We start from the raw sequence: 15,000 nt of genomic DNA, 5'->3' as shown, positions 1-15,000 counted from the left end.
CCGTTCGCTCTCGTAAATCCGAGCCGGCCTCCGCGGAAGGTGAGGTCCCAGGTCTGGATTGTCGGATGTCAAAAACTTTCTCCGCCGACGTTGTCCCAACTTTGTCGTCAGCCGGCGTGGACTACGTGGGCGTCAGTCGCAACCTGGACTTCGCCCCGGGCGTCAGCGTGCTAACCTTCAGGGTCGACCTCCTGGATGACCTGGGTAAGCCCGAGCTGGAGGGGCCGGAGACCTTTGACCTGGTCCTGCGTATGCCGACCAACGGCGTCCTGGGAGAACCCGGGAAGGCGACGGTCTTCATCAACGACTCAGTGTCGGACTGTAAGTCGTTTGTCCGACTACATCAGCTGCTCTCCCTGACCACCTGAGGGCACCACAGACTGTGGATGCTTTTAAAAAAGGCTTAAAAACCTGATACTTGACACATGCTAGCTGTTAGCACGCTAACTTTTTTTTTTAGCCCATTTTACAGCCATATACTTCAGTAGTTGACACATGCTAGCTGTTAGCATTTTAATGTTAAGATTAGCATGATAACTTTTTCAGCCAATTTAGCAGCGGCACACCTAAAAATTCAATCAATCAAAAAATTTATAAAAAATAGATAAAAATGTATTTAAAAAATTGATACTAACTGTTAGCACGCTAACTTTTTTTTTTTTTAGCCCATTTTACAGCAATATACTTCAGTAGTTGACACATGATAAATAAATAAATAAATAAATGCTACCTGTTAGCATTTTAATGTTAAGATTAGCATGTTAACTTTTTCATCCAATTTAGCAGCGGTACACCTATAAATTAAATCCATCAAAAAATTTATACAAATTGATAATAATTGATAAAAATTGATATAAATGTATAAAAATGTAAAAAAAATGATAAAAATGTATAAAAATGTATAAAAATGTATACTTGACACATGCTAACTGTTAGCACGCTAACGTTTTTTTTTTGACAATTTTACAGCCATGCACTTCAGTAGTTGACACATGCTAGCTGTTAGCATTTTAATGTTAAGATTAGCGTGATAACTTTTTCAACCAATTTAGCAGCGGTACACCTAAAAATTCGATCAATCAAAAAATTGATAACAATTGATACTTGGCACATGCTAACTGTTAGCACGCTAACGGGTTTTTTTGGACAATTTTACAGCCATACACTTCAGTAGTTGATACATGCGAGCTCTTAGCATTTTAATGTTAAGATTAGCGTGATAACTTTTTCAACCAATTTAGCAGCGTTACACCTAAAAATGTATACTTGACACATGCTAACTGTTAGCATGCTAACGTTTTTTTTGGACAACTTTACAGCCATACACTTCAGTAGTTGTCACATGCTAGCTGTTAGTATTTTTAATGTTACGATTAGCGTGCTAACTTTTTCAGCGAATTTAGCAGCGGTACACCTAAAAATTCAATCCATCAAAAAATTGATAAAAATGTATTAGAATTGATTAAAATTGATAAGAATTGATAAAAAATTGTTAAAAATTTTTAAAAAAAATTAAAAATTTAAAAAAATTTATACTTTACACATGCTAACTGTTAGCACGCTAACCTTTTTTTAGCCCATTTTACAGCCATATACTTCAGTAGTTGACACATCCTAGCTGTTAGCATTTTAATGTTAAGATTAGCATGACACATTTTTCAGCCAATTTAGCAGCGGCACACCTAAAAATTCAATCAATCAAAAAATTGATAAAAATTTATAAAAAAAATTGATACTAACTGTTAGCACGCTAACTTTTTTTTTTTTAGCCCATTTTACAGCCATATACTTCAGTAGTTGACACATGATAAATAAATAAATAAATAAATAAATGCTACCTGTTAGTATTTTAATGTTAAGATTAGCATGTTAACTTTTTCATCCAATTTAGCAGCGGTACACCTATAAATTAAATCCATCAAAAAATTGATAAAAATTGATAAAAATTGATAATAATTGATAAAAATTTATAAAAATGTATAAAAATGTATAAACATGTATACTTGACACATGCTAACTGTTAGCACGCTAACTTTTTTTTTGGACAACTTTACAGCCATACACTTCAGTAGTTGTCACGTGCTAGCTGTTAGTATTTTTAATGTTACGATTAGCGTGCTAACTTTTTCAGCGAATTTAGCAGCGGTACACCTAAAAATTCAATCCATCAAAAAATTGATAAAAATGTATTAGAATTGATAAAAATTGATAAGAATTGATAAAAATTGTTAAAAATTTTAAAAAATTTAAAAAAAATTATAAAAATTTATACTTTACACATGCTAACTGTTAGTACGCTAACCTTTTTTTAGCCCATTTTACAGCCATATACTTCAGTAGTTGACACATGCTAGCTGTTAGCATTTTAATGTTAAGATTAGCATGATAACTTTTTCAGCCAATTTAGCAGCGGTACACCTAAAAATTAAATCAATCAAAAAATTTATAAAAATGTATAAAAAATTGATACTAACTGTTAGCACGCTAACTTTTTTTTTTGTGCCCATTTTACAGCCATACACTTCAGTAGTTGACACATGATAAATAAATAAATAAATAAATAAATAAATAAATAAATGCTACCTGTTAGCATTTTAATGTTAAGATTAGCATGTTAACTTTTTCATCCAATTTAGCAGCGGTACACCTGTAAATTAAATCCATCAAAAAATTGATAAAAATTGATAAAAATTGATAATAATTGATCAAAATTGATATGAATTTATAAAAATGTAACAAAAATGATAAAAATGTATAAAAATTTATAAAAATGTATACTTGACACATGCTAACTGTTAGCACGCTAACGTTTTTTTTGTGACAATTTTACAGCCATGCACTTCAGTAGTTGACACATGCTAGCTGTTAGCATTTTAATGTTAAGATTAGCATGATAATTTTTCAACCAATTTAGCAGCGGTACACCTATAAATTAAATCCATCAAAAAATTGATAAAAATTGATAATAATTGATAAAAATTGATATAAATTTATAAAAATGTAAAAAAAAATTATAAAAATTGATAAAAATTGATAATAATTGATAAAAATAGATAAAAATTGATAAAAATTGATAATAATTGATAAAAATTGATAAAAATTGATAATAATTGATAAAAAAATTGATATAAATTTATAAAAATGTAAAAAAAAAAGATAAAAATTGATAAAAATTGATAAAAATGTATAAAAATTGATACTTGACACATGCTAACTGTTAGCACGCTAACGTTTTTTGTTTGTTTTTTTACAATTATACAGCCGTACACCTCCTAGAGTCATACACCTTGGTCGTTGACACGTTAGCATGCTAACTTATTTAGCTGATTTTGCAGCTGTACAACTTGACACATGCTAGCTGTTAGCACGCTAACTTTCTTCGTGAATGCTCCCTTGGTCACGTGATCTTCACGTGGCGTCCTGGCAGTGCCGAAGGTTCAGTTCCGTGAGGCGGTGCACTCCGTCCAGGAGCACGAGGGCCAGCTGGCGGTTACGGTGCACCGCAGTGGTGACCTCAGGTGGCGCTCCACCGTGCGCTGCTACACCCGCCAGGGGTCGGCCCAGGTGGTCTCGGACTTTGAGGAGCGTCCCAACACGGACGCATCAATCCTCACCTTCCTGCCCGGTAGGCACCTTCCTTCCTTCCTTTCTTCCTTCCTTCCTTCCTTCCTTCCTTCCTTGCTTCCTTGCTCACCTGTGGTTTGCACACCTTGACAGGCGAGACGGAGAAGGCGTGCGCGGTGTCGCTGGTGGACGACTCGCTCTACGAGGACCCGGAGGAGTTTCGCCTGGTTCTCGGGAGCCCGGAGAGCGACTCCGGGTTTGGGGCCGCGCTGGGGGCCCTGAAGGAGACGCTGGTGAAGATCCAAGACGCTGCCGACAGTAAGACAGCGGCACTCGGGGGGCGCTAGTTAGCAAGAAACATGCTACATGCTAAAGTTAGCCTGTTCAAGTTAGCATGTTCAAGTATAGCCTGTTCAAGTTAGCCTGTTCAAGTTAGCCTGTTGAAGTTAGCATGTTCAAGTTAGCCTGTTCAAGTTAGCCTGTTGAAGTTAGCCTGCTCAAGTTAGCATGTTCAAGTTAGCCTGTTCAAGTTAGCATGTTCAAGTTAGCCTGTTCAAGTTAGCCTGTTCAAGTTAGCATGTTCAAGTTATCCTGTTCAAGTTAGCATGTTTAAGTTATCCTGTTCAAGTTAGCATGTTTAAGTTATCCTGTTCAAGTTAGCATGTTCAAGTTAGCCTGTTCAAGTTAGCATGTTCAAGTTAGCCTGTTCAAGTTAGCACGTTCAAGTTAGCCTGTTCAAGTTAGCCCGTTCAAGTTAGCCTGTTCAAGTTAGCATGTGTTGAGTACAAGAATATGACTCTGAGATGTATACCCTGTAGAATTAGCTAAGAAAATCCAGCACGCTAACGCTAATGTGCTTACGTGTCAATGTTAGCAGGCTAGCAGTCAGATTGCACCAAGTACCACATTTAATGAGTCCGAGGATAGAGGATAGCATGAAACATGCTAACAACCGATGAACTGTTCCGCTAGTTGATCTCTAGCAATTTGCGCCGCTAGTTTTTAACTAGCAATTTGCGCCACATGTTGTTGCCCAGCATTTTGCGGCACTAGCTTTTAGCTAGGAATTTAGCGCCACTAGTTGTTAGCTATAAATTTGAGGCGCTTTGCTATATAGCAATTTGCGCCACTAGTTTTTAACTAGCTATTTGCGCCACTATCTAGCTATTTGCGCCACTAGCTTTTGGCTAGCAATTTGCGCCACTCGTAGTTAGCTAGCAATTTGGGCCACAAGTTGTTAGCTATCAATTTGTGCCGCTAGTTGCTATATAGCAATTTGTGCCGCTAGTGTTTAGCTAACAATTTACGCCATTTGTTGTCACCTAGCCTTTTGCTCCACTAGTGGTTACATAGCAATGTTCGCCACTAGCTGCCAGCTAGCGATTAGCGGTGCTAGCTGCTAACTTGAGCAATTAGTGCACTATTTGTCCGCCCGCTATAAGCGGAGCTATGCTATCTCATAACGAGGTTCCTTGAGGACCAGCTTGATGTCCAAGTCCTCGCTCCATCCCTAGAACCCATCATCCGCTTCTCGGAGACCAAGTTCAGCATCAGCGAGCCCAAGGAGGCGGGCGCCGTGGCGACGGTGAGGATCCCGTTGCTGCGGCTGGGTGACACCACCCAGGTGGCCGTGGTGCGAGTTCACACCAAAGACGGCTCGGCCGTGTCGGGGGAGGACTACCACCCCGTGTCCCGAGGTGAGTCCAACAACGCTCTTTGGTGGCACCAACACTTTTTCAGTTCTATGATCACTAATCACTAATGTATTTATTAGCGACTATTTCTCTTTTATTGTGGCGGTGCATAAAAGGAAGTGAGGCCAAGATCTTGATGTTGTTGTAAGCTGTAAGGTGTGTCTGTAAAATCCTGCTGGTTGTTTACAATATTACATGTTGTCTAGTTCTGATGTAGAGGAGAGGTGTCATGTTTACAATATTACATGTTGTCTAGTTCTGATGTAGAGGAGAGGTGTCATGTCTACAATATTACATGTTGTCTAGTTCTGATGTAGAGGAGAGGTGTCATGTTTACAATATTACATGTTGTCTAGTTCTGATGTAGAGGAGAGGTGTCATGTTTACAATATTACATGTTGTCTAGTTCTGATGTAGAGGAGAGGTGTCATGTTTACAATATTACATGTTGTCTAGTTCTGATGTAGAGGAGAGGTGTCATGTCTACAATATTACATGTTGTCTAGTTCTGATGTAGAGGAGAGGTGTCATGTTTACAATATTACATGTTGTCTAGTTCTGATGTAGAGGAGAGGTGTCATGTTTACAATATTACATGTTGTCTAGTTCTGATGTAGAGGAGAGGTGTCATGTCTACAATATTACATGTTGTCTAGTTCTGATGTAGAGGAGAGGTGTCATGTTTACAATATTACATGTTGTCTAGTTCTGATGTAGAGGAGAGGTGTCATGTTTACAATATTACATGTTGTCTAGTTCTGATGTAGAGGAGAGGTGTCATGTTTACAATATTACATGTTGTCTAGTTCTGATGTAGAGGAGAGGTGTCATGTTTACAATATTACATGTTGTCTAGTTCTGATGTAGAGGAGAGGTGTCATGTCTACAATATTACATGTTGTCTAGTTCTGATGTAGAGGAGAGGTGTCATGTCTACAATATTACATGTTGTCTAGTTCTGATGTAGAGGAGAGGTGTCATGTTTACAATATTACATGTTGTCTAGTTCTGATGTAGAGGAGAGGTGTCATGTTTACAATATTACATGTTGTCTAGTTCTGATGTAGAGGAGAGGTGTCATGTTTACAATATTACATGTTGTCTAGTTCTGATGTAGAGGAGAGGTGTCATGTTTACAATATTACATGTTGTCTAGTTCTGATGTAGAGGAGAGGTGTCATGTTTACAATATTACATGTTGTCTAGTTCTGATGTAGAGGAGAGGTGTCATGTTTACAATATTACATGTTGTCTAGTTCTGATGTAGAGGAGAGGTGTCATGTCTACAATATTACATGTTGTCTAGTTCTGATGTAGAGGAGAGGTGTCATGTTTACAATATTACATGTTGTCTAGTTCTGATGTAGAGGAGAGGTGTCATGTCTACAATATTACATGTTGTCTAGTTCTGATGTAGAGGAGAGGTGTCATGTTTACAATATTACATGTTGTCTAGTTCTGATGTAGAGGAGAGGTGTCATGTTTACAATATTACATGTTGTCTAGTTCTGATGTAGAGGAGAGGTGTCATGTTTACAATATTACATGTTGTCTAGTTCTGATGTAGAGGAGAGGTGTCATGTCTACAATATTACATGTTGTCTAGTTCTGATGTAGAGGAGAGGTGTCATGTTTACAATATTACATGTTGTCTAGTTCTGATGTAGAGGAGAGGTGTCATGTCTACAATATTACATGTTGTCTAGTTCTGATGTAGAGGAGAGGTGTCATGTTTACAATATTACATGTTGTCTAGTTCTGATGTAGAGGAGAGGTGTCATGTTTACAATATTACATGTTGTCTAGTTCTGATGTAGAGGAGAGGTGTCATGTTTACAATATTACATGTTGTCTAGTTCTGATGTAGAGGAGAGGTGTCATGTTTACAATATTACATGTTGTCTAGTTCTGATGTAGAGGAGAGGTGTCATTTTAATGTACAAGTAAGTGTTAATGAAAGGACATTTTAGGACTTTTCCTAATTTGATTACATGCTCTAGTATACTTTTATTGCATGTTTTTGTATATTCTTAATTTAGGTAACCAATGAGCTACATAAGCTATTTAGCTCAACACTGGTCTATAAAGTTGTAATATTCATCTAAAAAGTTGTATTGTACATCTATAAAGTTGTATTATACGTCTATAAAGTTGTAATATACCTCTATAAAGTTGTAATATACATCTAAATAGTTGTAATATACATATATAAAGTTGTAATATACATCTATAAAGTTGCAATATACATCTATAAAGTTGTAATATACATCTATAAAGTTGTAATATACCTCTATAAAGTTGTACTATACATCTATAAAGTTGTAATATTCATCTAAATAGTTGTAATATACATCTATAAAGTTGTACTATACATCTATAAAGTTGTAATATTCATCTAAATAGTTGTAATATACATCTATAAAGTTGTACTATACATCTATAAAGTTGTAATATACATCTATAAAGTTGTAATTTTCAAATAAGGTATCAATTAATTTCCCTAGTAATTAATTACATTTATTAAAGAGTAATTCTGTTAGTAATTCAATTACTTTTTTGTTAAAGTAACAAGTAACTGTAACTCATTACTTTTCGAAAGTCATTTTTTGAACACTGTTTATGAATAAATAGAAAAATAGAATGGATGGATGGATTACTCGATTAATCAAACAACCTGATGGATATATTACTCGATTAATCAAACAACCTGGTGGATAGATTACTCAATTAATCGAACAACCTGATGGATAGATTACTCGATTAATCGAACAACCTGGTGGATAGATTACTCAATTAATCGAACAACCTGATGAAAAGATTACTCGATAATCGAACAACCTTTTGGATAGATTACTCGATTAATCAAAAAACCTGATGGATAGATTACTTAATTAATTGAACAACCCGATGGCTAAATTACTTGATTAATCGAATAACTTGATGGATAGATTACTCGATTAATCGAACAACCTGATGGATAGATTAATCGATTAATCAAACAATCTGATGGACAGATAACTCTATTAAGCGAACAACTTGATGGATAGATTACTCGATTAATAGAACAACCTGATAGACAGATTACTTAATTAATCGAAGAAGATTAATCAAACAACCTAATGGATAGATTACTCGATTAATTGAACAACCTGATGGATAGATTACTCGATTAATCGATCAACCTGATGGATAGATTACTCGATTAATCGATCAACCTGATGGACAGATTACTCGATTAATCAAACAACAAAAATAGAATCGTCCTCTGATGCACGCCTGTGTGTGTGTGTGTGTGTGTGTGTGTGTGTGTGTGTGTGTGTGTGTGTGTGTGTGTGTGTGTGTGTGTGTGTGTGTGTGTGTGTGTGTGTGTGTGTGTGTGTGTGTGTGTGTGTGTGTGTGTGTGTGTGTGTGTGCAGACGTGGAGTTCAGGCGGGGTGACAAGGAGAAGGTGGTGCAGGTGGAGGTTTTGTACGACGACGTGCGGGAGATGAGGGAAGCTTTCACGCTGCACCTGAAACCCGACGACAACATGGTGGCCGAAACTCAGGTTAGCAATCAACACACACACACACACACACACACACACACACACACACACACACACACACACACACACACACACACACACACACACACACACACGTTAACATCATTAAAACACAAATCTGATCAGGATTCAAACTCACAACCATTGCTTTCATGTTAGACATGTGCTAAAACTACTAAAGCTACTAACATTTGCCAATATGTTTTTTTTATCAATGATGGAGCAGGAAGGGGCTGGGAATAAGTTTGAGGTAAAATGTCTTTTTTTTTTTTTTTTACTTAATCAATATTAGAGTTTGCATAAGGAACAAATATACATTATTGATCAAATAAGGTTCTACATTTAAGCAAAACAAAAAGAAATATAATTGTATTTTTTTCAAAATAAAACAAACTAAAAAAATATACAATTATTTTAAATTTAAGTTATTTTTAGGTCAAATTTTTTTTTAAATTCTGGGTTTGTACCATCATGGATTTTGGACAAAAAAAACTAGAAAAACGTCACACTTATTTGTGATATTTGATCATATGTTGATGTACTTTGTGTTGCTTTTAGCATCTTTTTCATTGCAGCACGTTGGTGTGTTTTTACCCTCAGGTGAGCAAAGTGATGGTCTACATCGAGGAGACCACCAGCATGGCCGACGTCACCTTCCCCTCTTTGCCCCGCGTGGTGTCGCTGCTCCACTACGACCACCACGCCCGCCCACCGGGTGGCGCTCACCCGCCTGCTGGCTACCCTGTGGTCTGTGTGACGGTCAGCACACCTTTAATTGTCTTCTGTGGATCATTGTCTGGTGTCACTTCCACCAATCCTCTATGAATAACCATTCATCTAATACGTTAAAGAAGGTCAATAGAAGGTCAATTCAAGGTCATAAAAGTCAAGTAAATGTTACAAAAGTGGAAAAAAGGGGTAAAAGAAGGTGATAAAGGTAGATAAAAGGTCAAATAAAGTAAATGGAGTGTAATTGAAGTAAATAAAAGGTACAAGAAGGATAAAAGGAGGTAAATAGAAGGTACAAGTAGTAATTAATATTGAAAATAAGGTAAATAAAAGGTAAAACAAGGTTAAAAAAGTTCAATAGAAGGTAAAACAAGTTAAAAAGAATGTTAAAGAAGGTCAATTGAATGTAAAAAAAATTGTAAATAGAAGATGAAAAAGTTAAATAAAAGGTCAAATAAGGTGAATCGAAGGTACATAGAAGGTAAAAGATGGTGAAAAGGGTAAATAAAAGGTGAAATAAGGAAACATAGAGTGTAAAAGAAGTTAATTAAAGATACAAGAAGGTGAAAAGGTGAAAAAAAATTGTCAAAAGAACATAAATAATAAGGTAAAAGTAAATAATAAGGTAAAGGTAGTCAATAATAATGAAAATAAGGTAAATAAATGTAAAGGAAGGTTAAAAAACATTAAATAGAATGTAAAAGAAGGTCCACAGAATGTAAAAAAAAATTTAAATAGAAGATTAAAAAGTGAAATAAAGGGTAAAAGAAGGTGACTATAAGGTAAATAAAAGGTAAAAGAAGGTGAAAGGGTAGATAAAAGGTCAAATAAGGTCAATAGAGTGTAAAGGAAGTAAATTAAAGGTACAATAAGGAAAAAATGAGGTAAATAAATGGTAAAAGAAGGTAAAAGTAGTAATTAATAGCGAAAGAAAGGCAAATAAAAAGTAAAAGAAGGTTAAAAAAGTTCAATAGAAGGTAAAACAAGTTACAAAGAATGTTAAAGAAGGTCAATAGAATGTAAAAAAAATTGTAAATAGAAGATGAAAAAGTTAAATAAAAGGTCAAATAAGGTGAATAGAAGGTACATAAAAGGTAAAAGATGGTGAAAAGGGTAAATAAAAGGTGAAATAAGGAAATATAGAGTGTAAAAGAAGTTAATTAAAGATACAAGAAGGTGAAAAAAAAATTGTTAAAAGAACGTAAATAATAAGGTAAAAGTAAATCATAAGGTAAAGGTAGTAAATAATAGTGAAAATAAGGTAAATAAAATGTAAAGGAAGGTTAAAAAACATTAAATAGAATGTAAAAGAAGGGTCACAGAATGTAAAAAAAAATTTAAATAGAAGATTAAAAAGTGAAATAAAGGGTAAAAGAAGGTGACTATAAGGTAAATAAAAGGTAAAAGAAGGTGAAAGGGTAGATAAAAGGTAAAATAAGGTCAATAGAGTGTAAAGGAAGTAAATTAAAGGTACAATAAGGAAAAAATGAGGTAAATAAATGGTAAAAGAAGGTAAAAGTAGTAATTAATAGCGAAAGAAAGGCAAATAAAAAGTAAAAGAAGGTTAAAAAAGTTCAATAGAAGGTAAAACAAGTTACAAAGAATGTTAAAGAAGGTCAATAGAATGTAAAAAAAATTGTAAATAGAAGATGAAAAAGTTAAATAAAAGGTCAAATAAGGTGAATAGAAGGTACATAAAAGGTAAAAGATGGTGAAAAGGGTAAATAAAAGGTGAAATAAGGAAATATAGAGTGTAAAAGAAGTTAATTAAAGATACAAGAAGGTGAAAAAAAAATTGTTAAAAGAACGTAAATAATAAGGTAAAAGTAAATCATAAGGTAAAGGTAGTAAATAATAGTGAAAATAAGGTAAATAAAATGTAAAGGAAGGTTAAAAAACATTAAATAGAATGTAAAAGAAGGTCCACAGAATGTCAAAAAAAATTTAAATATAAGATTAAAAAGTGAAATAAAGGGTAAAAGAAGGTGACTATAAGGTAAATAAAAGGTAAAAGAAGGTGAAAGGGTAGATAAAAGGTCAAATAAGGTCAATAGAGTGTAAAGGAAGTAAATTAAAGGTACAATAAGGAAAAAATGAGGTAAATAAATGGTAAAAGAAGGTAAAAGTAGAAATTAATAGCGAAAGAAAGGCAAATAAAAAGTAAAAGAAGGTTAAAAAAGTTCAATAGAAGGTAAAACAAGTTAAATAGAATGTTAAAGAAGGTCAATAGAATGTAAAAAAAATTGTAAATAGAAGATGAAAAAGTTAAATAAAAGGTCAAATAAGGTGAATAGAAGGTACATAGAAGGTAAAAGATGGTGAAAAGGGTAAATAAAAGGTGAAATAAGGAAACATAGAGTGTAAAAGAAGTTAATTAAAGGTACAAGAAGGTGAAAAGGTGAAAAAAAAATTGTTAAAAGAACGTAAATAATAAGGTAAAAATAAATCATAAGGTAAAGGTAGTAAATAATAGTGAAAATAAGGTAAATAAAATGTAAAGGAAGGTTAAAAAACATTAAATAGAATGTAAAAGAAGGGTCACAGAATGTAAAAAAAATTTAAATATAAGATTAAAAAGGGAAATAAAGGGTAAAAGAAGGTGACTATAAGGTAAATAAAAGGTAAAAGAAGGTGAAAGGGTAGATAAAAGGTCAAATAAGGTCAATAGAGTGTAAAGGAAGTAAATTAAAGGTACAATAAGGAAAAAATGAGGTAAATAAATGGTAAAAGAAGGTAAAAGTGGTAATTAATAGCGAAAGAAAGGCAAATAAAAAGTAAAAGAAGGTTAAAAAAGTTCAATAGAAAGTAAAACAAGTTCAATAGAATGTTAAAGAAGGTCAATAGAATGTAAAAAAAAAAGGAAATAGAAGATGAAAAAGTTAAATAAAAGGTCAAATAAGGTGAATAGAAGGTACATAAAAGGTAAAATATGGTGAAAAGGGTAAATAAAAGTTAAAATAAGGAAAATAGAGTGTAAAAGAAGTTAATTAAAGATACAAGAAAATTAAGAAGAGGTAAATAGAAGGTAAAAAAATTGTTAAAAGTAGTAAATAATAGTGAAAATAAGGTATTAAAAAGGTAGGAATGTTAAAAAAACATTAAATAGAATGTAAAAGAAGGTCCACAGAATATAAAAAAAATGGTAAAGGAAAATTAAAAAGTTAAATAAAAGGTAAAAGAAGGTGAATACAAGGTAAATAATAGGTAAAAGAAGGTGAAAGGGGAGATAAAAGGTAAAATAAGGTAAATAGAGTGTAAAGGAAGTAAATTAAAGGTACAATAAGGAAAAAAGGAGGTAAATAAATGGTAAAAGAAGGTAAAAGTAGTAATTAATACCGAAAGGAAGGCAAATAAAAAGTAAAAGAAGGTTAAAAAAAAGTTAAATAGAAAGTAAAACAAGTTCAATAGAATGTAAAACAAATTGTAAATAAAAGATTAAAAAATTAAATAAAAGGTCAAATAAGGTGAATAGAAGGTACATAAAAGGTAAAAGATGGTGAAAAGGGTAAATAAAAGGTGAAATAAGGAATATAGAGTGTAAATGAAGTTAATTAAAGGTACAAGAAAATTAAGAGGAGGTAAATAGAAGGTGAAAAAAATTGTTCAAGGAACGTAAATAATAAGGTAAAAGTAGTAAATAATAGTGAAAATAAGGTAAATAAAAGGTAAAGGAAGGTTAAAAAACATTAAATAGAATGTAAAAGAAGGTCCACAGAATGTAAAAAAATATAAATAGAAGATTAAAAACTTAAATAAAAGGTAAAAGAAGGTGAATAGAAGGTAAATAAAAGGTAAAAGAAGGTAAAAGTAATAATTAATCGTATAAAGAAGGTAAGTAAAAGGTAAAAGAAGGTTAAAAAAAGTTAAATAGAAGGTAAAAAAGGTAAAAGAAGGTCAATAGAATGTAAACAAAAAATGTAAATTGAAGATATAACAGTTAAATAAAAGGTGAAAGAAGGTGAATAGAAGGTAAATAAAAGATGGTGAAAAAGATAAATAAAAGATAAAATAAGGTAAATAGAGTGTAAAAGGAGTTAATTAAAGGTACAAGAAGAATAAGAGAAAGTAAGTAGAAGGTAAAAATTGTCAATAATAGTGAAAAGAAGGTAAATAAAAGGTAAAAGAAGGTTAAAGAAAGTTAAATGGAAGATAAAACAAGTTCAATAGAATGCAAAAGAAGGTCAATAGAATGTCAAACAAGTGTAAATAGAAGATGAACAAGTTAAATAAAAGGTAAAAGAAGGTGATTAGAAGGTACATAAAAGGTAAAAGATGGTGAAAAAGGTAAATAAAAGGTAAAAGAAGGTGAATAGAAGGTACATAAAATGTGAAAGATGGTGAAAAAGGTAAATAAAAGGTAAAAGAAGGTGAATGGAGTGTAAAGGAAGTAAATTAAAGGTACAAGAGTGATAAAAAGAAGTAAATAAAGAGGTAAATAAAAGGTAAAAGTAATGAAGAAAAATGTATAGAAAGTAAATCAAAGATAATACAAGGTTAGAAAAGGTTAAATAGAAGGTAAAAGAAGGTAAATAGAAGGTAAAAGAAGGTAAAAGTAGTAAATACAAATGAATATAAGGTAAATAGAAGGTAATATTAGGTTACAATAGAAACGTTTAGAAGGTCCAACAAGTCAAATAGAAGGTAAAAGGCAAATAGAAAATAAAAAAGTCAAATAGGAGGTCAATAAAAGTAAAAGAAAGTAAATAATAAGTCAATTAAGTTTACTGGAAGTTAAATAAAAGAAAGTAAATACTATTATAAATTAATCAATTAATGGACCAAGCTGATGGACAGATGACTACAATAATGGCCACCTGCAGCCTTCATGCGCATCACCACTTTATTACTTCTGATGTTGTTGCTTATTTTTGCCACCTTTCATCAACAACATTTACCTGATCTTCTAGTATCCTCTTTTTATACACTGGAGAGTCGCTTCCACTCCATGGATGTTGTGTGACACGCGTGTGTGTGTGTGTGTGTGTGTGTGTGTGTGTGTGTGTGTGTGTGTGTGTGTGTGTGTGTGTGTGTGTGTGTGTGTGTGTGTGTGTGTGTGTGTGTGTGTGTGTGTGTGTGTGTGTGTGTGTGTGGGGTGTGTGGGGGGGTGTGGGGGGGGCTGGGGGGGGGGGGTGGGGGGGGGGGGTGCGCCCCTGGGGAGAAGAAACCAAGCGGTCTTGTCACAAGCGAGGATTTCAGTGCGGCGCCTGCAGGCTCTTCAAAGTCTTGTAATTCTAAACGTCAGCAGCAAAAACCATGGTCAGGTCCTGATGGAGCGTCCTCGTCCCGCAGGCCTGCAGCAGCAGACACGTGGACTACGGCAAGACCGCCTCCATCTGCGTCAGCGAGCGCATCAACGACACCTTGACCAGGTACCGCTGGCTGGTCAGCTCCCCCGCCAGCCCCATGAGGGAGGTGGACTTGGACACCTTCTTCACCTCCTCCAAGACCATCACGCTGGACTCGGTC

General features: G+C 33.9%; 1 protein-coding gene across 1 annotated transcript in view; it reads left to right on the top strand.

Annotated features, from left to right (window-relative positions):
• The window catches only part of LOC133649511 (FRAS1-related extracellular matrix protein 2-like), a 112,360-nt gene that overhangs the window by 73,504 nt on the left and 23,856 nt on the right, over positions 1 to 15,000 (top strand). The window contains exons 7-14 of the mRNA XM_062046100.1: positions 1 to 39; positions 112 to 321; positions 3,428 to 3,625; positions 3,718 to 3,882; positions 5,079 to 5,261; positions 8,675 to 8,805; positions 9,406 to 9,564; positions 14,824 to 15,000. The exon at positions 1 to 39 is cut by the window's left edge and continues 111 nt beyond it; the exon at positions 14,824 to 15,000 is cut by the window's right edge and continues 116 nt beyond it. Of these exons, the coding sequence (XP_061902084.1) occupies positions 1 to 39; positions 112 to 321; positions 3,428 to 3,625; positions 3,718 to 3,882; positions 5,079 to 5,261; positions 8,675 to 8,805; positions 9,406 to 9,564; positions 14,824 to 15,000 (1,262 nt within the window). The remainder of the gene's footprint in view (positions 40 to 111; positions 322 to 3,427; positions 3,626 to 3,717; positions 3,883 to 5,078; positions 5,262 to 8,674; positions 8,806 to 9,405; positions 9,565 to 14,823) is intronic.

This window comes from Entelurus aequoreus, linkage group LG05, assembly GCF_033978785.1.
Source record: "Entelurus aequoreus isolate RoL-2023_Sb linkage group LG05, RoL_Eaeq_v1.1, whole genome shotgun sequence".
Classification (NCBI taxonomy): Eukaryota; Metazoa; Chordata; class Actinopteri; order Syngnathiformes; family Syngnathidae; genus Entelurus; species Entelurus aequoreus.
The sequence above is the reverse complement of the archived record's forward strand: the minus strand, read 5'-3'. Positions and strand labels throughout refer to the sequence as shown.